Source organism: Hemicordylus capensis, chromosome 2, assembly GCF_027244095.1.
Source record: "Hemicordylus capensis ecotype Gifberg chromosome 2, rHemCap1.1.pri, whole genome shotgun sequence".
NCBI classification, from domain to species: Eukaryota; Metazoa; Chordata; class Lepidosauria; order Squamata; family Cordylidae; genus Hemicordylus; species Hemicordylus capensis.
This window is the reverse complement of record NC_069658.1, coordinates 307,900,835-307,927,769: the sequence shown is the minus strand read 5'-3', so window position 1 is coordinate 307,927,769 and position 26,935 is coordinate 307,900,835. Positions and strand designations below refer to the sequence as shown.

At 41.6% G+C, this 26,935-nt stretch overlaps 1 protein-coding gene across 6 annotated transcripts in view; it reads left to right on the top strand.

Moving 5' to 3' along the window:
• The window catches only part of CACNA2D3 (calcium voltage-gated channel auxiliary subunit alpha2delta 3), an 878,040-nt gene that overhangs the window by 324,105 nt on the left and 527,000 nt on the right, over positions 1-26,935 (top strand). For all 6 annotated transcript variants that reach the window (XM_053293293.1, XM_053293291.1, XM_053293290.1 and 3 more), the window contains one exon: positions 24,151-24,313. In XM_053293293.1, coding sequence (XP_053149268.1) covers positions 24,151-24,313 — 163 coding nt within the window. The remainder of the gene's footprint in view (positions 1-24,150; positions 24,314-26,935) is intronic.

Below are 26,935 nucleotides of genomic sequence, written 5' to 3'. Positions count from 1 at the left end.
TTGTGCACAGGCTTGAGTTCAGATTGTAGAATAAACTATGGTTTATCTAAAACAAACTGTTGTTTGGTGTTATGTCTGTATCCAACCCTTGTGGACAAAGGCCACCAGGAACCTACCAAAAGGTATGGATAAGAGAAACCAAATCAAAGCAAATATTGTTCTATAGCTTGAAGTGATTGTGTGTTCTCTTCCATTGGTTGCATTTATGCTATGCTTTGATGCATTTTTTCCTATTAACATTTATTTGGCTTTTTGTCTTATGCAATACATATTAGAGTATCAGGAAACGTAATACAGTATTAGATGTCTGTACGTGATCAACAAATTACCCCTGCTAACTGGGCAAAAATGCACATTTCAAACTGGTGGATCTCTTATGTTTAGACAGGGGAAAACATCTGTCTCTGTTCAGCTCACTCTCTTCAGTGGCAGTTGCTGGCGTTGTGTGTGTGTGTGTGTGTGTGTGTGTGTGTGTGTGTGTGTGTGTTTTAGATTGCTGGTTCTTTTGGGACAGAGAACCATTTTCTCATACCTTCTGCTTGAGAACTTTTTTTTGTTGAAAAGCAATATCTAAAATTCTTTCATAATTGAAAAATGCAGTCTCGTTGGTAGGGCTGTGTGTCATGTCAGATCCAACTGTCACATAGGATCTGATATGCCCTATGTTGGGCATTATTGGTATGAATTCGGCAATGACAGGAGGGAGTTCTTACAGTGTTAACTCCAACAAAACTTCCTCCTGACACTGTGGAACTCTGTCAAAGTTCTGTAGGACCCCCCCTGCCACTGCTCTCTTTTCCTCCCCTCCCCTTACCTGGAAACTGAGTGATTCCAGGAGACACCAGGCATGGTATCCTAAAGTGGGAGAAAGGGTACCTTTCAAAGTAGAAAGGCAAGCAGCAAGTCAGTGAGGCAGCTGGTTCCAGTTATCCAGGGTGAGCAGAGAGGACATTGTACCTGGTGTTCCCTGCCCCAATCTTGATCCCAGGTAAAGAAGAGAGATGGGGAATGGACAGGAGAAAGGCAGGGTGGAATCTGACCCAATGTCAGATTGCCAACCCAAACCAAGAGTTTTAGGAGCTCATGTTGGTCCCACAATTTTCCTGTCGCATCAGGTTGGATTGGATCCAACAGTTTTAAGCATGCACAGGCCTACTAGTTGGACTCTTACCCAGGCAGCATATGTCCTATCCATTCTAATCCAAACCATCCTCATTGCTTGATCTACCACAGAATTCAAAACTGTGGAAATGCTTCATTGTGCAACTGAATGAGAGAAAAGAAGGTGTATGCAAGAATTGTAAAGCAAGTGTGTAAAGTACACTTTTAAGTGTGTAAAATTGTAAAGCAACCTTTGTAAGCATTTCTGTGTAACAAGAAAACCAGTCTATCTGTTGGTCGAACTCTTAGGCGCCATTCACATGGCCTACCAGGTGGGTGGGGTGAAGGCTTCGCAAACCTTGCCTACCCCCACATGACCATGCTGTGCATGTTGGAAGCATGGGGAGCACTTCCACATGATCAGCATTGCTCTGTGCAGCAGGGCAGATCGCTCTGTGCCCAGGACTCATCCTGGCCTCCGGGTTTATCCCACAGTATACTGCCCACCAAGCACGGTACACTGGGGGAATTCCCCCAGGGGACGGGCGCTCTAGGCCTATTTCTCTGTGGCAGCGCAAGCTGCAAGCAGCCCACACAAACCTGGCGCACAATCCTGGCAGCTGGGTTAAGAATGCACTTGCACGCTTAAACTAGGCTAAAACTGGGCTTGGATGCGGGTTTGGCACTGTGCCACTGCTGAGTGTATTCTGGTGGTTCTCATGGCTGTTCTCTGCGTGGATCCCAGCGGTTCTCATGGCAACCGCTGCTTGTGAGAACAGTCTCTTAATGTCAGCTGATTGACCCATTGGCTCAAAGGTTTCAATGTTGCTGCATTACAAAGGAATTAAAATGTAGAGTGATAGTTATCATTTGCTTAAAAATACTAAATATTCTTCCTGTATTATAAGCTTTTATTTAAATTAAACACTGATGTTTGGTTTGATTGATGCCTTTACTTTACTCCCAGTTTTCTAACAAGAGATTCAACATCAGCACAGAATGTATTAAAAAAAAAATCTGCCTAAACTCCTAGTTCACGCTCAAAGTTTTTGGACATTAGTTAAAGTATCACATTATTGTTTCCACATTGCTAGAAGACATTTGGGGGTGTACTGCCAGTGTGAATGGAACCAAGGTTTGCATTTTTGTCACTAAATTTAAAAAAGGGAAATCTGGTTTAAATCTCTGTATTGGTTTAAAGTACAAATCGCTTAGTGGTAAAGATATATACTGTGTGTTGGGTGTTTCACGACATGCCGTATGCATTTATGTTCTGATGCCTGTGTGGTCTGGTCACTCCATATATTATAGTAACCGCAATAACGAATGATATATGGTTGCTTAATAAAGTGTTATTATGGCACTGTATTTAGGTAGGAGGACCTCTTTCCGTCTTTATCTTGGCAGATGAAGGCACTCAGTGCAACTTTACCCTGGGAGTTTACATACAGCAAGTCATCAATGCAGCAGCTTAGGCCTGGGAAGCCTGAATTAATGGCCATTAGGTCAGCTTCATAGGCTGTTCATTATTTTGAATACTTCCTTCTGTCAGAGACGTCTTATACTCCAGTGCCTTGATCCAGCTGGGGGCAATATATATGTGGAACCATACTTCCATTTGCATAGTCCTAGCTTCATCGAGAAATCACAAAATGGGGGCTGAACACATTTTGAATGGGGGCTGATTCCCAGCCTGATCCAGCAACAAGGACTGTGCATGCATTGCTGAATCAAAGGAAACCAAAACAAAACGTAGTGTTCCAATCAATCAGAGGGAGAAGCAGGGAGATTTAGCCTCCCCCCTTCCCGGCCAAACTGCTGACTAGTTGGATTCCAGCTTCTTTTTCCAAGTTATGTTTGTGCAGGGCCAGCTACTGTGGGTGTTCTTTTTTGGATCAAATCTAGTGATTATAACACATCATGATAAATGTTGTCCAATTGCCAGTGTTTATATGGGAAAGGTCAGGTGCGGAGCCATCCGAGCAGCAGCCTGGATCCAGTCCTGCCCGGTGACCCCTCTGATGACGTCTTGTGTGTGTGATGTCACATGCATGAGGCGTGCCTGAGCCCCGAGAGAAATCCCCTCCCTGTCCAGGAGCAAGCGCTTGCCTTTTGCTGCCTGAAAGCATCTATTCCCCTTTCTCTCCCACCAGAGAGGAAGAGAAAGGGAGAATCGATGCTTTCAGGCAGCAAACGCTACCTGAAATTGAGGGGCAAGTGCTTGCTTGGGGCTCTTGGTAGCCCTGGTGTGGGCGGGGGGGGGGGTTCATTCAGGTCTCTTCCAGAGCCTGAGCCACGCCCCCCTGAGGGCTTCAGTGGCCCCTACCATTGGCGGCCCGTGTTCATCGAACCCGTTCGTACAGTGGTGGCCATGCCCCTGGAAAAAGGTGAGCAAAATATTGCCCTTTGCCCATAGAGCATGCTCAGATACTGCCAACTCTACTGCTGATCAGTAGCTCAGATCAGTGTTCCGGGAGGCTTTATTATTTCCCCAGGGTGCAAGTGAAGAGGAGGAGTAGGTAGTGCAAGCTACAGGGACCCCCAAAACCAGTGCAGTTACAATTACTCTGTTAGACTGTGCTGTTCTACTCGCTTGGGTTTCTGTAGCCTACAGGCCCCCTGCCTACCCTGCCATTTGTCATCAGCCTCTGCAATCCTCCATGGCCTGGATGCAGTATAATGATATCACTGCTCAGTAGTTGTTTGTGCCAGGTAGTGATGTTGTTATACTGTATCTGGGCTGTGGAGGTCAGCAGAGGCTTGTGGCAAATGGGTTGGCGGGGGGGGGGGGCTGAGGCAGTGGTGACAATGACAATGGTGGGTGAGTGGAGGCCAGCAAGTGGGGGCAGTGCAACATTAGGGGCAGTGGAGGTGGGCCAAAATATTTCGACACGAGCCACTGCCAAAGTCACCACACCACTGACTCACACAATAAACTATTCACCCTTAGATATAACCTATTCCACAATCCCTCTCCCTCCCAACAACTTCAGCAACTATTAATGAAAACAGTAAACTTACCCCTCACAAATGATTAACTCTTGCAACTTTGCATACAAAGTAAGACCAACGTTAGAGTAGGGATTTGTGTCTTTCTTGCCAAGTTTGGTTATTTCATCCTCTTCAGTCACAGGCTTAAGTAACACATGCACACCAGAGATATATTGCAACATTGTACTGCAAGTCCATACCTGATATCTGTTATTTCACAGATGAAAACCGGAACATTCCTGTGTACTTGTAGAACTCCTATTTTCACACCAAGTATTATCGCCTTCCACTTTCTCGGCACCTCCATGCCATTACAGGTTGCTGAAAATATTTAAATTGTTCAGACACAATAGAATTTACCAATCTGCTTCAGCATTTAATGGCAAAAACACACCAAACCATTATAGCATATCAGGACTTTACTGACCAATATCTTTGCATTAAAAAGTCTTAGCAATTATTACTTGACATCAAGCTATATGATTTCTATGGCGAATTAATATTTTAAGGACAAGCAACAAATGCCTTATAATTACAATGACCTATTGTCGGAACATTGTTTAAAACATGATTATATAATTTCTCACTATTCGGAGGGGTAAACTCATACCTTATACTTGTCAGCTGTGACAAAGCCCCAGTCAAGAAGCATTTTAACATAAAAACAGCGGTCACATTCACACCTGATAACTAATAATGTTTTAAATATTTTAAAATCATTTGCTTGAATACAGATTCGAGCATCTAAAGAAATAGAAAAGCACCAAGCACTCACAACTCATAGTGAAATCACTTCATAACCCATAAGGAAAGCAGGGCATGACACTCAATGATACTCAGTGATGATAGAGAGGGAGATGGAAGAGGTTTCCCATCCTCGGTATCTATATACTATTTTTAAAAGAGCTGGAAAAGTGGCAGTCCTTATGGAGAGAGAACAGAACACCTGCGGACAAGTGGGAGGTAGCGGCAGACCCACAGATATATCCGTTTAACAAAAATCTGAAGAAAAATCCCGAGGAGGCCAACCAAACCCAAACTGCCCCCACAGTAGTAGATGGGACTTTAGTCGATGGAACAGAATGCTCCTGAGCTCACATAGTTAAGACAGGCAGATGGGCAGCCACCGTTCCACATCCACGAAGTGTTCCACATCCACACCCACCGTTCCACATCCACTAACACAGATTTGAATTCCCAAAGTCTAGGTTGGGAAGTGCATATCAAATGGGGCACATTTCGCAACCCCAATTTTTCCCATTCCCTTAAAGGAATGGGGAGTTGAAGCTGGGGATACACAACATGCCCAAGCTCAACTTCTCTCCTCCTAATTGCCACTGGGTAGTTTGAGCACTTTTGTTTGTGCTGTCTTATCAAAGAGAATGATGCATAGGGCTTAACATCATTTCAGTAGTTATTGTTCCAAGATGTACACATTGCTTGTTTATGTATTAACTTCTCTCTTTATGAATTGGTACATTCTTTCCTGGTGTGTGTGTGTGTGTGTGTGTGTGTGTGTGTGTGTGTACGCACGCAGATATAGTGTGTGTGTGTGTACATTGTGGCAATATCCTATATCCTATAACAGGACCCTAATAAAGCAGGTGAGATTTTTTTTTTTCCAGTAAGAGGAAACTGGTTTTTGGAGCTGTCAAAAAAAAAAAAAAATCATTACCACTTTCAAGCCAATTTTTCCTAAAACGACAGTAAAATAATGTAATAGTAGATACAATAGATTTTCAGGAATTTTCAATCCTATAATTGGTTCACTATAGAAAAGAACAATTCTCCAGAAACTTTTCATCTTTTCACAGTTCCCAAAAAACTGCATGGACTTTCCCATTATGTTAGCAGCAATCATTATACAGATTGTAAATCAGATTAAATTTATATAGTGTTAAATATATTGATGGCATCTTTTAAATATATTTCCCCTCAAATCTGAAGCTCTTAGATTGCTAAAAGCATTTTTCCAAATACCTTGCCAGATATATAATAGAACTGGGATCCCTAGGTCTTTCTCCCACTTCTTTTAAAAAGACATCATTTTAACATTTTCAGAAATAAGTATCGATAAATTTGCCCTGTGAAACTTTTTATTAGGACCATACTGTACTAAACACTCACATTTTGTTGGTTCTCTAATTGGTCATCATAGTGTGGCGGACTCCCTGGCAATGTACTGTGCATGCCAACTAGGGGCAAATTCTTCAACAAACTATGAGATCCTGTGCCCATGGCCGAACAGCCAAACAACACCCCAGTAGAGACAAAGCTGAAGTTAGCCAAGAGAGTAAGAGAGTGGCACTGTCCAGGGAGAACTGGCTCCACAGCAAGAGCCTAGGGAAAGAGGCTGAGGGTGGCTTAACCCCCTTATCTCACTTAACTGAGGCTGGAGTGAGCCAAGGAGAAGTCAGTCTAGCTATTCGCCACCCACCAGATAAAGCAAAGACGCAGTGCCAGGATTTGGAAGTCTCACTTATGATAGTCTCTTTCAATACTTAATCAGCCAGGTTAGTCTCACTCAACACTTAACTTGGTAGCAGGTAAGGAAGTGATATTTTATCCTTAGATAAACCATTCTTTAACTCTTTCAAATTCTCGTTTCGGCTTACCTCCTGGTAAATAATGGGCTCATTATAATATCATCAGGTGTATGCTTATGGCTTACAGCCAGATTAGGGACATCTGTAATTGATTCTGCTGTTACTCCCCACCCCCAAGCAGTCATGTGGGGCTGAATTGAATTGTGATTCCACCACTGGGAAAGCAGGGTTTAACCTTTGCTTGTGCCTTTTTCCTCATCTAAATACTACCAAGCTGCTATTTGCCCTGTTGGAAAAACACACAGGCATGTAGTTTGGCCCTAAAGGGTAAAGTCCCTTTCAGGCATTACCTCCGCACATAGACTAAACACATAGGACGGGCAGAGGGACTGTACTTGCTGGTCCCATGCTTGACATCCTGTGGCCCACTGGCCCCATCCTTGACCTCCACATGTTAGCCAGAAGGTATGAAAGGGGCACATACGAGTGTGCACATGTGCAGATGCCACTTCCAGACCTTCTAGCTAACATGTGGAGGTTGGGAATTGGGGCATGGTGATAGCAGAGGTGGGGCCAGCAAGTACAGGCCCACTCCCTCCTCTATACATTTAGTCTACAAATGGAATGAACAATTCAATTTCTCTTTATGCCATACTGAAAAGATGGATCACATTCACTTCTTTTCTCTATGAACAGCCTTACCATGGACTCACAGCAGAACATTTAAAGTAATATACTGTATGAATCTAATTCATTATATCATGTCTGTGCTATCCAGACTCTAATAGCTGCACGTTTACAAGGTTGATAATGCAAAGTAATATTGTACTTCTAAAACCTCACCATTCACATTTTATCTCTATGCCTTTGTGCACATGTTTCTGTATCTCCATCCACTAATGAAAACACTTGATTCATGCATCTGACAAAGTGGGTCTCATCCATGAAAGCTTCAGACACATTAAAACCTATTCGTCTTTTAAGTTGTCAGATCCTTTGCTACAACAGACCAACATGGCTGGAATTTATCTGGAATCTAGCAGTGAAGGAGTAATTAATAAATCCACTAAAAAAAGTATGTCCATAGTCTAAAGAATGTCACGCAACTAGTAACAGTTATCACAGTGAATACATTTATAAGGTCTTTGATATAGGGATATACTAATTTCTACTATAGTTAGGAATATACTAATTAAGAATAATGTTTAAAATGGGGTCATTTCAGCCAAATGGATACAATTACAAGGATATTATCAATTTTGAAAAGTAGATATCTCTGTGCTAATTAGGGTGCATATTTCTCACATTTGTATTCTAACAAAGGAGCTGAAGGAAACTTGCATGGGTTCCCAGAAGATTTTTGATGCAGAAAGTGGCCCATACATGTTTACTCAGACATAGCAACCTCCATTGATTTGCAGGTTTTGCACCCAAGGAAGTTTTCTGAAAATTGTATACTTGGTTTAAAAAATGGAATTGTTTCAACTATATATCTAATAGGAAAAATAACTAAACAATTGTGCACTGAGGACTCTGGAGTTTTAGGACCAATCTACAGAGCAGAGATTTACACATTATCCAAAGCCCTGTTGATTCAACAATCCCAATTAATTTTTTACTTGGACATTACAAAACAGAAAAATCACAGCATAACCTACAACTGACATAACTGCCCATTGTTGCAATTCAACTCCTTTGTGCTTCCCTTATTGTGTGTGTTTTGTTTGCTATAGGGTTTGTGACTGTTTTGCAATTGACATTTGATACTTGAGTTGAAAGTTTTGGCTTCCAAGCTCAGTAATTTCAACCATTACATTGTGACTTAAGTTCTTAGTCGGTGGGAGTGAAGGTAATGGTTGAAGGAACTAATGCAGATAAAAGTCAGCATGTTTCACTGAAGCTTCATCTAGTGTCATACTGTATTTATCTCTGTTTTGTCAATCACATATTTGCATGCATATTTCATTTAACAACCTCTCAGAGCTGAAACATGAACTGTTGTAGAGAGAAAGCCAGGATGTTGAGACAGAGCTCAGAGCTCAAAGTTGTAGTCAGACCTCAGAAATAAGCTAAAGGTCAGAGCTAGTAAAGTCTACTATTGTCCAGGCAATAGTCTGATCCTGAAATTGGAGTTTTTATAACCTTACCTGCCGAGGAGAGCCAATAGACAGCCTGGGAGGGCAGAATCACCCAGGGCCACTTACTGCTTAGGGAGATGCTTCAATCAGTAGTCCTCTTAGCAAACCACATGGGGCTGTTGTGCATAAAGCTGCAAGTACCTAGTTTTAGCCTTGACAGCTCCTGACAGAAAGCACCTATCACAATCACAAGGATCAACCAAAAGCACATTCTGGCATTTCTAAAGTGAACTCTTCAGATTTTCTAGGCATTGATCTCCATGACAAGGGCCTATAGGGATGCATTTTTGGCATTGCTTCACTTCTTTGGAAATATCTTCTCTTGAAAACACTCCCCAAACATACAGGCAGCGTATCTGACAGATGCTTTAATCTTCAGATTTGTGTGAAATGAGGTTTTTAATATAATGTTTTGTAGCTGAATTGACTGTTTAAATCGTCTTGGTCTTTCCATTGTAATCTGTCATGATCTATCTTGATGGGCTCAGGTAAAAATCCAATTAAGAACAAGCAAGCATGAATAAAATATAATGTTAATAATATATCCTTTGAATTCAGGCTTCCATTGTGGCATAAGGCTTTCTGGTTCCTTTATTTCCAGTCTTGAACTCAATAGGAGAGAGAAAGAAGGTGGTGGTGGTGGTGGTGGTGGTGATTTTCAAGACTACTAAAGCATGCAAATTCTGCTATATTTAAATCTTTCTGCTTCTCAACCTTTTTCTTAGCAAAATCATGCCAGATTTCATCATGGGCAGTAAATAAAATAGCTGAATTTTACCAATCAGCCACACTGTTTTCAAAGTAGGATTTCATGCCTGAAAGCATGATCTAGAATTGATTGAGAATAGATGAAAATGTCATACAAATTGGTTCTAGACAACAAATGCCCTTAATCTGTTTGGGAAATGTTAAATTATGAAGTTAGCTGATTTGATACAGTTTTAAACTTTAACAGTCTAATAATAATTTTGAATGTATTGAGGCTAAATGACACACCTACAGCTCAGTAATCATACCAGTAAATTGTTGCTTAGGTATTTTAGATTTTAACTGTGCAACTACGGGTCACTCATATTATGCAAAACAAGGAGTTTAATAAAATACCCAATGGGTTCTTGTGAAAAAAGTTCATCTGGAATATTTTTTTGCAGTGGAACATGTGCACAGTTGCACAACATTATTTTGCAAATGCAGGATTGTACAAATGCGTAATCAATGGGCATTATTTCCAACTACATTTGTGCTATTTCCCACATTTGCATAAGAATTCTCTTGCACATCTGTGCACAAATTCCGTTACAAGGCAGTCAAAACATTGCGTAGTATATCAGCCATTATTTCTTTTAAATCTGAATCTGCAAAAGTAAAATGTGTACTGCTGATCTGTTGACCAATTGCTGCTTATCTACATCTTTCTTTTTTATACTGTATCCCTGAAAATTGCTCAGGCTTGGTGGAACAAGCATCATACCAGCTCCAAATTAAATGTTAGATGGTTATACATCTATATAAATTCATTTATATCCAGTGGGCTGTGGTGTTTATTTGTAGAATGTGCAAATACAGCTATGACACAGCAACTCAGGCTATTTTTACATATACAGTTCATATGCAGAGCTAAAGTGATGAGTTATTTTTCTTTTGTTGTAGCCTTATTTGCTGAATCTCAGTGTAAAAGGATGTAAGGATACTGCTGCACAAAATATTCATATGAAGTAGAAAGTAAAACTAAAGCAGTGCCACTAACCCTAGTCATGTTTGAAGTTATCCTGGCAATAAACCTTTGGAGTTAAGGTTCTGCATTTGGTCAATGGCCAGCACTTATATATTCAATACTGAGAAAGCTCTATGTGAATTTATTAATGTGTTGGAAGAGGTTGCTGGTTGCACTTTAAATATACATTTTAAACTGTCTTTCTCTATTCCTTATATATGTTTCAGATGAACGGAGACTTTCTGAATTAGGCAGGTCCATTTGTTTTCTTGTGCAAAAATCCCTGGCTCCAGACATACCTTTTTTTAATTAACTCATCATTGTGGTCTGATTGTTCTGACTGCAGGCTTAGCTGTCTAGATTGCTGTATTACATAGGAGAGTAATAAATCATCTGAAGAGGATTTGAGCATTCAGTTCTTCAGTATATCTTTGTATTTCACTTTACTTGCAAATGTATTCAGCAATATTGTGCTCTCTCCCTACCCCTCTTCCATCCATTAGGAGAGACATTCATGAAATTTGTTTTGAAAGGTAAACATTAAGGTTTAGTAAGTACTATGATTGCTACACAGACGTTCTTGTTAATTATATTGCTTATCAATAAAGGTGGGATGGGAAGATATTCCAGAAACTGGAAACCATGGCTGCAAAGCACAAGGGAATTTTCCTTCCTCCCATTTAACTTGGTGTGAAGAGCTGATGTGGTTTAATGAATAGCGTGCTAGGATAGGAAGTAAGAATACTTGCTCTCAAATCCCATCCAGCCATGCATCTTCTTGACCTTGGGCCAGCATCTGGATCCACACTAACCCTGAAGATATAAAGGATAAATCAGTCTTTTAGGTGCAGATAGATGCCTGAATGTTAGAGCTGTATTAATGCATTAAGTTGTTTGATATTGCCAAATGCTACAGGATAAACAGCTTCTGGCTTTGCCAGTAGTCACTTAGCAATGCATAATGGATGATATCCAGATTTATTATTTTCCTATTTAAACTGCTTTGAGAACTTTTGTTGAAAAGCGGTATATGGGTGATATCCATATCTATCATTTCCCTAATTACACTGCTTTGAGAACTTTTGTTGAAAAGCGGTATATAAATATCCTTATTAACAGTAGATGTCCAGACTAATACAGCATGCATGCTACACTGGTGCTGGGGGGGGGGGCAATTTCTGTCCACCCTCACTTTGCTCTGAAGCCCACTGCAATTACTGAAAGTGTGCCCCCAAGGGAACGTGACTGCCAGGAACAGGTTTTTGGCAGGCACAGTGGGCTTCAGAGGGAAGATATATTTTATGTTTTCCTGAATGGGCAAAGGGGTGGCTCTCTTACATTTAGCAGAGGGAGATCAACTGTCCCTTGGATTCAGCCCAGCGTTGCGTTCACTTGATTCTCAATGTGAGCCTTTTTGAGACAGGTAATCATTTTATCATATCTTTTGCTTAAAAAACTATTATGAGAACTCTTTTTTTGAGCTCAAAATTTTTTATTATATGTTAACGTTAATTTTGTGTGTGTATGTGATATATATATATATATATATATATATATATATATATATATATATATATATTCCCCAAGGCGTACCCGTGGCTAATCCTGTGTGTGTAAGCTCTCGCGAGACTTCCTGGCAGGGCAGAACAGAGCAGAGCACAGCAGGGGCAGCCTCTCTCCGAGCCAGGGGAGAGAGAACCGGCGTCGTGTGTATGCTCAGGTTGCACACAGCCGGAGTGCACACTGAGCCAGGTGGCAAGAGTGCCCAGCTAAGGGAGGATCCTTCAATGCACCACAAAGTGCATTCCTCCTCTGGCTCCATGTTCTGTCACTCGCTGTGGCAGTGGTCATGTGCTGTGGTGAGCAGCAGAGCCTGGACAAGGACAGAGATGGTGTGCGGAGAGGTACACAGGAGCCTGTCTCCCTGCCGGCCCTCCAACCCACCAGCAAAAATGGTTGTGTGCACAACTTTCACAAATAAACCATTTAAAATGTTTTCTCTCCTATTCAGGCTAAACTGGATTCTGCAATTAGGACAGAGTCTGTTATGTAGATTTTCAGAAACGTCTCCTATGGGACCAGAATGGATCACTTTCAGCTTGTGATTCCTGAGGATGTGGACAAGCTCCTTCGGACTGTGCATTCCACCACCTATTCTCTTGACCCTTGCCCAACTTGGCTCATTTTATCTAACATCTGGATTATTAGAAAGCGTCTGGTAAACCTTACAAATACTTCTCTGAGGGAGGGCAAGATGCCTTCTTGTCTTAAGGAGGCTACCGTAAGATTACATTTGGGAGAGTGCAGCCCTGGGCTGAATAGGGACAGTTGCTCTCCGTCTGCTAAACAGAAGAGAGTCACCCCTTCTACAAGGTTCTCTGCCCATTCAGGAAAACTTAAAATATATCCACTGAAGGCCACTGTGCCTTTCAAAAACCTGTTCCTGGCAGTCATGTTCCCTCAGGGACATACTTTCAGTAATTGCAGTGGGCTTCAGAGCAAAGGGAAGGTGGACAGAAATTGCCCTTCCCCCCAGCACTAGTGTAGTATGAGAGCTGTATTAGTCTGGATCTCTACTATTACTACAAATATTTATATACCATGATGGAGTTGATACTGCCTTGGTCATCCTGATAGATGATCTCCAATAAGGTATTGACAGAGGGAGGGAGACTCTATTGGTTCTCTTGGATCTCTTGGCAGCTTTTGATACCATCCTGCTTCCATTCATACCTCACTGGTCGATTCCAGATGGTTTTACAGTGGTTCAGTTTGTACCTCACTGCATATTCCAGATGGGATTTTAATGTGTTTTTATTGGATATGTCAATGTTGGGTTGTGAGGCACCCAGAGAACAATTTGTTATGGGGTGGCTAACTAATAAAGTTGTTGTTTTTATTATTTATTCTGCTATTTACACACAGTCTACCAGACATTATTGACTGGATTTGGTACTTTAATTTTCAGGCCCTTTTCAAGGGTCTAGGATAACTAAAGAAAAATTAAAGATATTGTTGTAGTATTCATGCTGTCCTGTGTAGTGCGGCCTTCTGTAGTTAATGTGTTGTAATTTTATTGATGCCCAAGATGTCGAGATGGTGTTCAAGTTATTTTGGTACTGCATCAAGGGCACCAACAACTATTGGCACCACTATTGTTTTCTTTTTCCAGAACCACTCAATTTCAGTCTGAAGGTTCTTGTATTTAGTTATTTTCTCCAATTGCTTTTCATTGACTCGTCTGTCCCCTGGGATTGCAATATCAATTATCAGAACCTGATTTTTCTCAATGACTGTCAGATCAGGTATATTGTTCACTAAATGGCTATCAGTTTTTATTCAAAAATCCCAAAGGATTTTTGCCTCTCCATTTCCTGTGACCTTCTCAATTGCTCATATATTTGGTCTGCCTCCTCCCTTTCAGTCTTCAAAACCTTATTGAAGACATTGCTTTTCCACCAGGCATTTGCCCTTTAATTTTTTTTTTTTTGAGGGGGTGTTATATATTCCTCCTGCCTGTTAAATCTCAGATGCTGTTCTTGTTTGTACCTCACCCTGAGTCTGTGGATTGGGTGGTATAATAGATAGATAGATAGATAGATAGATAGATAGATAGATAGATAGATAGATAGGATGATTCCACCAATTCTTGTTTGCTGGCAATTTGTAATTCTTGCAAAGTTCCAGTGGATCATTGCAGCAGCTTTGTTGTGTCTTTCCTTTTAATGAGTCTGCACAATTTTCTGACAACAACATACAAGGTGCTCAGTTGTCCCATCCACTTCCTTGCCTAATCGACACTTACTGTCTTTCTGGGTCTTATCAATTTTTGCTTTTATAACATTTGTTCATAGCGATTGTTCCTGGGCTGCAAAAATGAGACCTTCTATTTCTTTCTTCAGTGTCCCCTTCTTTAACCACTGCCATTTTGTGTTATTGTTGATGTTCAATTGTAAGTTATTAAAGAACTGACTGTGCAATGGTTTGTTGTGCCATTTTTATCATTGATTCCTCATCTGCTGTTTTTTGTATTCATCCTTTGATTCCTTTATTTTTCAACAGTCCTTACTCACTTCTTGTAGCATTTCTTCTTGGCTTTTATTGATGTATTCCACCAATTCTTGTTTTTCTTCTTTAACTTCTGCCTTGCAAAATTCCATGTCCACCTTCATTTATTTCCAGGTACAGCCTATCAACATCACTTCTTGGGTGTAGGGCATGATTGATGGTCATTATTTTCCTGGTTTTCCGATCCAGTGCATCCAATTCTGCTTGTGTCCAATCCACCACTGAGTTTGGATTTCAGTGTCTTTCTTACTTGCCTGATATATTCCTTGCTATCTTTGGTCTTCACTTCAGCATTCTTGATCTTGTCACTTTGGTTCATCATATATATATATATATATATATATATAGAGAGAGAGAGAGAGAGAGAGAGAGAGAGAGAGAGAGAGAGAGAGATGGCGTACCCGTCGCTAATCCCATGCATGGCAGCTCTCGCAAGAGTTTGTTAGCGAGCTGCTGGCAGGGGAAGAGAAAAGTGGCAGCACCAGTGGACAGGCTTGCAGGTGAGGCAGGCAACAAAACGGCGGCAGCAGGGGGAGAAAATGGTGGTGGCTGTGGTGGGCAGGGGAAGAAAATGGTGGTGGCCAGCTGGGCAAGAAAACAGCGGCTGGCAGGCAGGTGGGAGGAAAACTAGAGGCACATATTATCTTCATCCAGCCCATCTAGTTATGGTTATTATTATTGGTGTCACTTGGAGACTGTTGCTCCAAAATGGGAGCTATTATTTGGAGTCCTGCAAGGCTCCATACTGTCTCCAATGCTTTTTAACATCTACATGAGACCACTGGAAGAGATCATCAGGGGATTTGGTGCAGGGTGTTACTAAATGCTGATGACATCCAAATCTACTTCTAAATATCAATTTTATCAGGAAATGGCACGACTTCTCTAAATGCCTGCCTGGAGGTAATACTGGGCTGGATGAGGGATAATGCGCTGTTTGAATCCAGATAAGAAGGTGGTACTAATTGTGGGGGATTGGGACTCAGGAGAGGGTTTAGATCTGCCTGTTCTGGATGGGGTTACTCCCCCAGAAAGAAGAATTTGGGAATTCTCCTGGACCCAAAGTTCTCTCTGATTCCTCAGATTGTGGCAGGAATGCTCTTTTAAAGGCCGCTATTGATGTTAAGCCTGAATATCTGTAGGGAGCACTGTTAATGAGGCTGCTCTGGGGTGCTGACAAACCACCCCGACATAACTTTTGGGCTTGTGTGGGGAATCAACAAATGTACAGTGAGCAGATCATTACAAATAAATAAATTTGTGCAAAGCTTCGGTCTTTGAAATTCATGGCAGAGAGTTGAAGTCAAAACATATTCAGGTTTATTGAGGGGTAAGAAAGGGGTACAGAAAGCAAATCTTGATTAATAAGCTACACAATATTAATTAATAAATTAATAAGACTAATAACATTTATTATTTATTTATTTAACATATTTTTATACTGCCCAAAACTAATGACTCTGGGCAGTTTACAACAAAATCTGGGTGGTCTACAACAAAAAGTGAAGCTCACGAAGAGGCATTTTAGCTTGCGATCCAAATTAAAATGAACTCAAGTCTGGCCAGAGAAATGTGTCTTTAAAAACAGCTTTGGAATTTAAAAAGAGCAAGGCGGGAGCAAATGAGTTTGGAGCAGAGGTTGGTTAGCATACCTGGATCCTTTCCAATGGTGTATCAGACATTTAGTGCTCAGAGGGTGCTGAGGCACCTCTCTCTGACGACAAGCAGGAAAATGGGGTGCAAGAATGGAGACCTGTGTGCCACTCATGAGTCTGGAAGCCAGTAAGAGCCTAGAGGTAGTCTGATCCCAGGAGACCATTTCTTTGATGCAGCCAGGCATGCTGCACAGGTTGGGCCTGGAGATAGGGCTGACCTGGAGGTTGAAAGTGTGACGGGCACAAGGGCTAAGGCACAGCCGGATGGAATAGCTGATGCCCAGATGCACATACATGCAGCAGGTGAATCCAGAGAAGAGACTTGCTTGATGATGTCTGTGATACTTAAAAAAAATAATTTTACACTTATATCCCGCTCTTCTTCTGACGAGCTCAGAGCAAAGTACATGGTTATTTTTCTCCTAACAACAACCCTATGAGGTAGGTTAGGCTGAGAGATACATGACTGGCCCAGAGTCACCCAGTGAGTTTCATGGTTGAATGGGGATTCAAACTTGGGTCTTCCCAGTCCTAGTTCAACACTCTAACCACTATGCTATACTGGTGCATTGGGGCCAAATGCTGAACACACTGCATTGGTGATGAGAGTGACATCTGTGTTGGACAAAAGAATACATTTTGTCCTGTTCAGTTCTAGATGGGTGTGCTTTAGAGCAAAATAAAATGAAAAGATATAGACAATCTGTTTGTAAAAACACTGAATAGGCAGACTCAGAGCTTATCTCGTGTCAGGAAGAACTTCTGGATAGAAGATAAATCTATTTCTTTAACATAATGTATTTGTTTCCCGTGTTTCATGCTAACAATTGTTAGAGGGATGAGCCTGCTGCAATCTTGTCTGTTCTTCCTGTGAAGGTGATTATCTTAGAAAGTTAATATTTTGTGCCAACACTGTTTCAGCCACTCCTTTCAAAGAAATAGCTTCTTCTTAACTCGGGTCTATGCAGCAATCTCTTTTGAGCATGAACAGAGAGGGAGCATGGGAGTAGTTCCCCCTTTCAGTCGCAGGTTAGGCTTGACCTGGAGTTACCTTCCCATGCTACCTACTAAGTTATTTATTTCTGGGAGTTAGCCCATGTAGGCAAATGGTGAGCTTGCGGTCCTGAGGGTCAAAATGGAAACTATAAGCCTGTGGTTCCAAATCACATGTAGGGGTGCTGTTGGAAGACCCCAAACAGGTGGTTCTATTAACAGCAAATTTCACAGCTCAGGAGCGACTCCAGAAACAGCCCAATTCCGAGTCACTGCCAAACAAACTGGTGGCAGCTGGAGACAGACATCTCTTGATCACCTAAATATACAGTTGGGATCATGCTGAAGAAGGCCCTTTCTCAGGTAGCCTGGTTCTAAGCTGCTTGGGGCTTTAAAAATCCATTTACAATGGAAAGGTTACAAGAGTCTTGCTTCAAAACAGCACCTGCTGTGACCTAGCACTACTTCTTGTCCAGTTGACACACACAAACCTCCCTCCTCCTCTTGTTTCCCTTGTATTCCCTGCTCTTTTGATTCCCCCCCTACACTTATCTGAACTGAAACCATAAATCTGGATTTCCAGTCATCCCACAGAGGCCCACGACTGTAACAGCAGTGCCAAAATGTAATTATTAGAAGCCTCTTTTCTTCCTGATAGTTTTGTATCACCCAAAGGGATGATACATCTTCCCCCCTCAAAACATTTAAGTTCTTGTTTGAATTTTAGTTATAATTCTTTGCCTTCATTTAAAAATCATTTATAGTGTGTTGTGCTGCTATAGATTATGACAAATCTTAATAAACTACTTATTCGGGGGGGAAATTCCAGATATTGTCTGAGAGGTGAAAAAATCAGTTACGGGGGGGGGGGAGCTGTGTCCATTCCTTCTAAGGCTGATGTTGAGAGCAAAATGACCTATTTATCCCATGAGGAGTCTAGGCCTATAACTATTTATCTCAAAATTATATATCATTTCTATTTCTTAGACTAGATAAGCTCACTTCCTTAGTGCACATTGAACTCTCCCTTTTTTGTGTACTAAACTAAGGTTGCAAACCTATGCACACTTCCCTGAGACCAAGTTCAGTCACCCATAGTGGCTGGCATCCTGACTAACACTGTGTGCGCACACTTCAGACAGTGTACACATAGCACTGTTGCCTGCATGCACCCTGTTTGAAGCACATACACAGAGTTAGGACATCAGTTTGTGTGACTTACTTTTGAGTAAATATGATAGGCGGCCTTATAAAATAAAAATAACAGAGAAATCAATATTTTTCTTCAAATGAGAATAAGAAAATATTACAATAGGTATTTAAGTGGGCAACCATGGTTAAAAATGTAGGTTACGATCGGCAAACACCTTATCCCAGAATACTCCTATGCGTTTTAAACTTTGTGAATTATGGCATGAAATGTTTTTTAAATGTACAGCCTCAAAAAAGAGAAAACATGTTTGCTGATTATATTATTCATGAAAATTTTGACAAGTAATGGTTAAATGCTGAAAACTATGTAAATTACATAAACGATGTTCATGTACAAGAATTTGTTTGCACAATTGCAGAAGAATATTATTGCTGAAGAATGTGTGCATTATGTAGTGACATGGAGCATGAGCTGGAACATCACTGTGTCAAAACTCAAGAGCTGGCCTTTTGCAGGTCACTGCCTCTCAGTCTCGGCCCCCTGCCCTACCTGAAATATGTAGATAATATAATACTGGTGTTGGTGTAACTTGCAGGTTCTTGAAAGGATTACATGCGCATGGATTGCTTTGGACACTTGACATGGACTATATGACTGCTAAGTGTTAAGTAATATTATAATAATATATCCCCAGATATTTTTGTGGTTGGTGTGTTAAATAATTTCACTTCATGATCATGTCACAATCACTCCTGTGGTTATCCTAATGTAAATAATCATTTTGCTGTTTATTAGGCTAATGTATTTTGGACATGACATACTGTGCTCTATCTGGAATCACCTTGTTAAGGTTGTATTAAAGGTCGACCTCTATTGACAAGATTAAATTGAAGTCATTTTCTCTTTGAGCTTAGTCTGAGTATCTGTGTTGTCAGCAAATAAGGCTTTATCACCGTTCCCTTGGGCATTATCTCAAATATTGTGTCAGAGTACCATATGGATTTGCTTTCCATTTTCCCACCCAGTATTATTTTTAATTTTCCTTCTATCACCTTTCAGCTGTCACACACAATTTTCTCCTAGAAATCTATTGCAGATGTTCAGGACAGAAAGCACTGTACAACGAGACTCCTGTCTAAATGCAAAGCTTTCCTTAACCTCTTCACTAGGGACCTACCCCTGTCAGCTTTATTGGAAAACCATTAGTGAACTCAGACTGTGGTCTGGCTAAGAATGCTAATTGGGGGTTTAGGTGGATTCCTTGTCAGAAAATAATGGGAGGGGTAAACTAATGGACCTCCTTCCTCCATAACCACCACCACCCCCAAAAGACCCATTACTAGAACATGTACTAGCCAAGAGAAAAGGGTTCATAAGTGTTAACTCCTTCCCTTCCCGTCTCATACCCACCCCCTTTATTCTGCTTTCTTACAGACAGAGAGAATGTGTTTGTGTTTGTGAGAGAATGTATGTGAGATTAGTAGGCATGCCTCTCTTGCTGTCTGTACTTGGGTGAGAAAGAGAGTATGTGTACATGAGTGTGCAATCAGAAATGAGACTGCACGATGTGTGTATGTGAGATAAGAGGGAGGAGGAGAAGGGCGATGGGAAATCAATGAGGTGATACAGTACCACTTTTTACAGTATGTGGGGAATTGCTTATTCCCCACATAAGTGCCTCTATATCAAAAACCACCTAACAGCAATACCTACTAGCTGATCCACCTATACAACTGTTTATCTGTCTGAGACTGTACCACCTCTGCATCTGAATGTTTGAATAAGCCCAGAGCTAGAATGGTTATCTTGAAAGATAAAATAATCAAATGAGTACATGATTAGTAGAAAAGCTGTATTGAAGAAACAATTACTAATGGGATCAATGCCAAGTTGAGAACAAATCTTATTCTGCATAGTTCACTCCTCGTGCTAGTTTTGTAAACAACAAAATATGACTCAAATGTCAAGTGCTGGTATAAATGGAGGGGAAAATAGAAAAGTATGTGAATGAGCAGGCAACAAAGTTGATAATGCTGATTTGCTATATCCAAAATGCAGTATGCAGATTAATTATAAATTATTATCTCTTGTTTACACAGTCAGGTGTTATTGACTGGTTTGTTTTATCCAGACATCGAGTCCTTCCCAAGGAGCTGGGATGGCTGAATTTTATTATCAGTGTGGTTGCTTTTATTATCAGTGCTGTTGTTATTGTTATTATTAATAATAATAATAATAATAATAATAATAATAATAATAATAATAATAATTTGATTTCTATACTATACAGAGAAATAATAAATACATAAAATGGATCCCAATCCCCAAAGGGCTCACAGTCTAAAAAGAAACATCAGATAGACACCAGCAACAGTCACTAGAGGTACTGTGCTGGGGGTGGATAGGGCCAGTTACTCTCCCCCTGCTCAATAAAGAGAATCGCTATATTAAAAGGTGCCTCTTTGCCAAGTTAGCAGACTCAGGCAATATGAAGTATTATAGCAGGAAATATAATACTCAGGTGACATGAAGTGATATTATCACCCTACTCGGCAAATGTGTGAGAATTCAAGCATGTTATAAGAGGAAATGCTAGACATGATGGGGAGTGGGGGAAGATTAAGGATGAGACCAATCACTAACTTCATATAATATGGTTGCCACAGAGGATGTAGAAAAATGTTTAGCTCCATTATCACAGAATTACAGGACAATTTACAATGGATTAAAGTTGCAAGAAGTCTGCTTTAGGTTGGTTATTAGGAAAAATAAACTGTTAGGCTGTTCTCCCATGCAGCCAAGTCTGGGCTAAGGCAGCAAAGCCCAGGCTTGGCTGCGTGTGAGAACCACCAGGATCACACCCAATCCTGGCGGTTCTTTGGCTGCAAATCCGCCTGTGGAGCCAGCCTCTTAAACAAGGTTAAGGGAGCAAGCACTCCCTTAGCCCCATTCTTGAAAATTGTGTGCAGAGCTGGCTGTTTTTAGCTGGTGCTGCTGCAGTCATGGGCACCCGCCCCTTGCTACGTGGATCTCCACAATGCACTGTGCACTTGTGCGGTGCATGATGGGATCCCAGCCCCCTACCCTCCACTCTGCCAGGGACATCCTGTGTCCATCTGGGTGGGTGATCAGTATGCCTAGCATGAACCCAGTGATCATCTCATCTGAGGGGGAGGTAAGCTTCAGCAGCCTTCCTCCCTGTGTGCCCTCAGTCCCGCCCACTGATTGTGAGAAAGGGCTCCACTTCTAACACAAATGCAGTGAAAATAATGGATCATTGTTTAGGAAGTTGTAGAACATCTACTCAGAACGTATTGAAGGGCAACAATAATATATTGTGTCGTCAGCACAGCTGTCACAATCTCTAACTGCTGCCTTTGATAAGTGTTTGTGGGGGTCTCCACTCATGTGCTTAGTGCCAAAACCAAGCCAAGAGAATCAATAGTTTGTGTTGGATGAAGAGTTTATTTAGAGTCTGGTAATGCAAATAAGAGAGACAAATACTATTCAGTCTTATAGGTTAGTGTTAGTGTTACTGTTAGTGTTGGTGGATACTTTTCATTTTTGAACATATTAACTTTAAAGTACAGTATACAGGTGAAACTCGGAAAATTAGAATATCGTGCAAAAGTCCATTAATTTCAGTAATGCAAATTAAAAGGTGAAACTGATATATGAGACAGACGCATTACATGCAAAGCGAGATAAGTCAAGCCTTAATTTGTTATAATTGTGATGATCATGGCATACAGCTCATGAAAACCCCAAATCCACAATCTCAGAAAATTAGAATATTACATGGAACCAAGAAGACAAGGATTGAAGAATAGAACAATATCGGACCTCTGAAAAGTATACAGTGTACTGTGCTTGATTGGCCAGCAAACTCGCCTGACCTGACCTCATAGAGAATCTTTGGGGCATTGCCAAGAGAAGGATGAGAGACATGAGACCAAACAATGCAGAATTGCTGAAGGCCGCTAATGAAGCATCCTGGTCTTCCATAATACCTCATCAGTGCCACAGGCTGATAGCATCCATGCCACGCCGCATTGAGGCAGTAATTGCTGCAAAAGGGGCCCAAACCAAGTACTGAATACATATGCATGCTTATACTTTTCAGAGGTCCGATATTGTTCTATTCTTCAATCCTTGTCTTCTTGGTTCCATGTAATATTCTAATTTTCTGAGATTGTGGATTTGGGGTTTTCATGAGCTGTACGCCATGATCATCACAATTATAACAAATTAAGGCTTGACTTATCTAGCTTTGCATGTAATGCGTCTGTCAAATATATCAGTTTCACCTTTTAATTTGCATTACTGAAATTAATGGACTTTTGCACGATATTCTAATTTTCCGAGTTTCAAATGTACATAATAGAATATATAGTTTAAAACAAAAACCAAAAAAACACACCACATAACCTTCTGGCATTATATTACCTCTGCTATTTCCCCCCCACATTTTAACACTTGCAATTATCAGTGAGTTAAGGATATCCAAGAGATTAAAAAGATAGACTTAACAAGTTTTGTACAGAGTTTGATCGAATCCCTGTTTGACCTAGGTCACACACACAAATAATCAATAATTTTATCTAAATAGCTTTGGCGTATCTTTTATTTAATGTCTGCAGAAATGCAAAAGCCTGTCCAGAAATCCGTAAGCCTTTCTCCTTCAAATGCCATATCTGGATCTATATACTTTGGTTAGAGAGAGCTAATTTTATACACAGATATAATCTATTTGGGTAATAATAATTGTAGAGTTTGCCATTAAGTGAATAAATATCTAAACCCTTAAGAGTTGTCATCTAGTACAAATTAGGATTAATTTACAGAACATATAATTTACTGTGTGTATATATAGCTGTGTTTGTTATACTGAACAGGATGAATGAGGGCTCCACCAAAGATCCACAGTGCAGCTGGACATCATCAACATCTTTACAACTGTGGACTGAACAAAAGGATTTCGGCTCACGGAGCCATTTCATGACCTGTCTGCCTGGAGCAACCATTTTTGTGTGTGCGCATTTATAGAATACATGGAGTGGAGTAGAATTTAAAGCATTTGAGTCTCATGTTGAATATGTGAGCTAATGGATATTTTCTTATCATGTCCATTATGCTCGGTAGAGGCTAAAGCGATATCACAGAAATATCGGCTGACATCCAAAACAGGGAAGAACCAGCACAGGGACAGGAGTAGACTAGCGGCATTTACAGACTAACTACATTGGTGTACTGGGAAAGGGGCAATTTTGACAACCTCTCATTTCCCAGGAAGTAGGGATGTGCCTGAACTGGCTTGGGCAGCCTTGGGTGGGGCAGGGATCAGTTCCTTTAAAAAGTAGGTAAAAACCTGCTTTTTGAAGGAACTGATCCCCGCCGTGTCGAACCAGTTTGAATGTGAGTGCCCAAGCGGTTCAGCGCTTCCCTAAGGAGATGCCGAACCGATTTGGGCACAGCCCTACCATGAACGCCTCTGTGCCACCTGAAAATATATTCCTGTCAGTTGCCCTGCCCTCAGGGACATATTTCCAGGAGGCACAAAAGGCTTCCTGGGGAAGGGGGAGGTTGTCAGAAATTGCCCCATCTCTGTGCACCAGTGCAGTTAGTCTGGAAATGCTGTTGGTCTGCTCCTCTTGCTTCACCAGTCCTTCCTTGATCTGGATGTCAGCCACTGTATATCTTAAGAAGTAATGAATACTGACCCAGTGAATAGATGCATTTTAAATGTTTAAAAGAGCTATTGAGATGTCATCTTACTTGATTTCTGTTGCAGTATGAATATTTCAATGCTGTCCTTATTAATGAACGGGATGACGATGGAAACTTCTTAGAACTAGGAAAGGAATTCATCCTGGAACCAAATGACCATTTTAATAACTTGCCTGTGAATGTCACTCTGAGTGATGTCCAAGTGCCAACCAACATGTACAACAAAGGTAAGTGGAAGCCTCTTTCTTTACAGTATTTACATTGCAAAATACATTTTTGGCATCTGGACTGCTGCCTGGAAAACAGGTGGTCCCCCCAAATACAAACATTGGTTGTCTCTCATGCATACAATGAGGTCATTCTCACAACCAGGCTTTTGTGGGTAGGAAGAGGGTTAATTTTATTTTATTTTATTTATTTTTTCATTTTATATCCCGCTTTTCCTCCAAGGAGCCTAGAGCGGTGTACTACATACTTAGGTTTCTCCTCATAACAACCCTGTGAAGTAGGTTAGGCTGCCAGAGAAGTGACTGGCCCAGAGTCACCCAGCTAGTTTCATGGCTGAACTGGGATTTGAGCTCGGGTCTCCCCGGTCCTAGTCCAGCACTCTAGCCACTACACCACTCTGGCTCTTTATCTGGGTACCGAGGGTTGTTTGCAGCCACAGGAACCTCTTCTATCCAGCACCTGTTTAACTGGGTGGCCTAGCTTTTGTACCCAGGCTTAAACCAAGGTAGGATAGGAACCCCTGCGGCCCCACCTCAGCTTTTGGTTTTGTAGGCGATCGCTCCAGCTTTTGCAGCTCCCAGGAACTGGTGGCCAGGTTAACAAATGAGTCTAGTGGAAAGTGGGGCCAGGGAGAGGATTGCTGCTGCATTGCTGAGGAGTGCCTCTTTGCTGCCTGCATGGTGCATTGTGGAATACTGGAGGACTCCCAGCTTCCTAATGCAGCCCTGAGGAATGCCACTACAGTGTTCATGTGGGCATGTAAGTGGTGGAGCCCAATGGAGGGCTCTCGTCATGTGGGAAGAAGCAGGTAGTTCCTGCCTCTTCTCGAGCCCACCTGTTTGATTGTGTGAACGGGCCCAATGACTCTTTGACAGTGTTGATGTTCAGTTCTTCTGCATTAGTTTCACCCATGGGAGGGGGAGATACATGCCATGGAATGCCTCTGGAGGATCTCTCTACTGCTCCAATGAGGTGAAAGCTGTTCATTGGAGGGAAGTATCTATAACAGCACTGAACGTGGCTTCTTTACATCGTACGGGATAAGGAATGGAGGCTGTGTAATCCTAATTCAGATGAACATTCTTTGGCTAGTGTGCTATCCACAATGAACCAACAGGAAAGCATGCAGTAAAACTCAAGAACACTTTGTTCACATTCCAACCAGAATGAAGGAAATGAAGTACATCTACAAGTTGTACCAATCCCTTTTAAATATCCCCACACTTTTCCTGTATCCTGCTCTCTGCCCATATTACTACAATTCCCAGGAGAGTGCAATTCTATTTCACGAAAAACACATATATTGTAATACAGGAGAACCCCAATATTTGCAAGGGTTCCGTTCCGCAGTTGTACCGCTGGGAAAATAAGGAAAAATGCCAATTCTTGGCATAATTTGAGAGGAAATGTATGGAGAAGCTCCTTACCATGCTTTGCTGCACCCCCCACATCACACTGGGCCCCCGGAATGTCCAAAAAAAATCAGTGTTTGAGGTTTGTGTTTTTTTAAAAAAGAGGAGCCATTTTGTGGCTCCGAGAAACAAAATGATGACTGGAAATGACCTCCATGGGCATTTCCAGCCAGTTCCAACTCATGGATATGTGAGGTTGTTGTGGGTTTTTTCCCCTTACCCATTCATATGCCAAGGCCGGGTGCCTTTTTCCTGACTGCAGAAATGCGAATCCACGTATAACGAGCTTCTGCTGTACATTATCAGTCTGTGCCCATTTAAAAATGTTATTATTGTTATAAATAGATTTGAAAGAGAGAAGATGCTTAATGTTGCCCCAACTCCCATGTCATGTTTCTTTCTCCTGCACTAGAACAGATAGTGCTCATAAAATTCTTTATATAAATAATCATAGAAAACATGGGGAAGATGTCTTTCTGTACCCTGTTATGGAGGACTTGCCAAAGGTGCCAGGGTGAACATTTAACCAGAAGCCCTGCTCTCCGTATCCCATATGTCTGGAGATAAAGATAATGGAGCAACCGCAAATGTACAGTCAGGCAGGTGGGCGGAAAGATAGGGTTCAACCTACCTTCTCCCAGACAACTGCTCTGTGCCCCTGTGGTGTGCAAGCCACATGCCCACACAACCAACACTGCTGGGAGCAGCATGGGTAAACGGGGGCTGGGAATCATCCCAGCCTCCAGGAATCCCACAGTGCACATGCACTGAGGAGACAGGTGCTCTAGGCGCCTGTCTCTGTGTCAGTGTGAGCTGCAAGCAGCTCCCACTGACAAATGGTTCCAGGAGCATTTGCACCCTTAACCTTAGCTAAGAGCCAGGTTTCATCACTGGGTTTAGTACCACAGCACTTCTGGGATCCGTTCTCACAGACAGCTAAGCCCAGTCTTGGCTGCTTAAGGCTGGGCTTGGCTGCTTGTGAGAACAGCCTCCCTCAGTGATTCTGAAGCCTGGTTTGCAGTACTAAGTGTTTTTTTTACATCGTGAACCCTCTTCAGGCGAAGAGGCACTGTACTCTCATATAGAGGCGATTCTCACGAGCAGCAGAAACCAGGCTGAGGTTGCCCAGCCTGGTTCCTGCTGCTTGTGTGCAGCAACGGGAGCTCTGCAGCTCCCAACGGCAAGCCTGCCTAAATGCCCTCCCTAAAT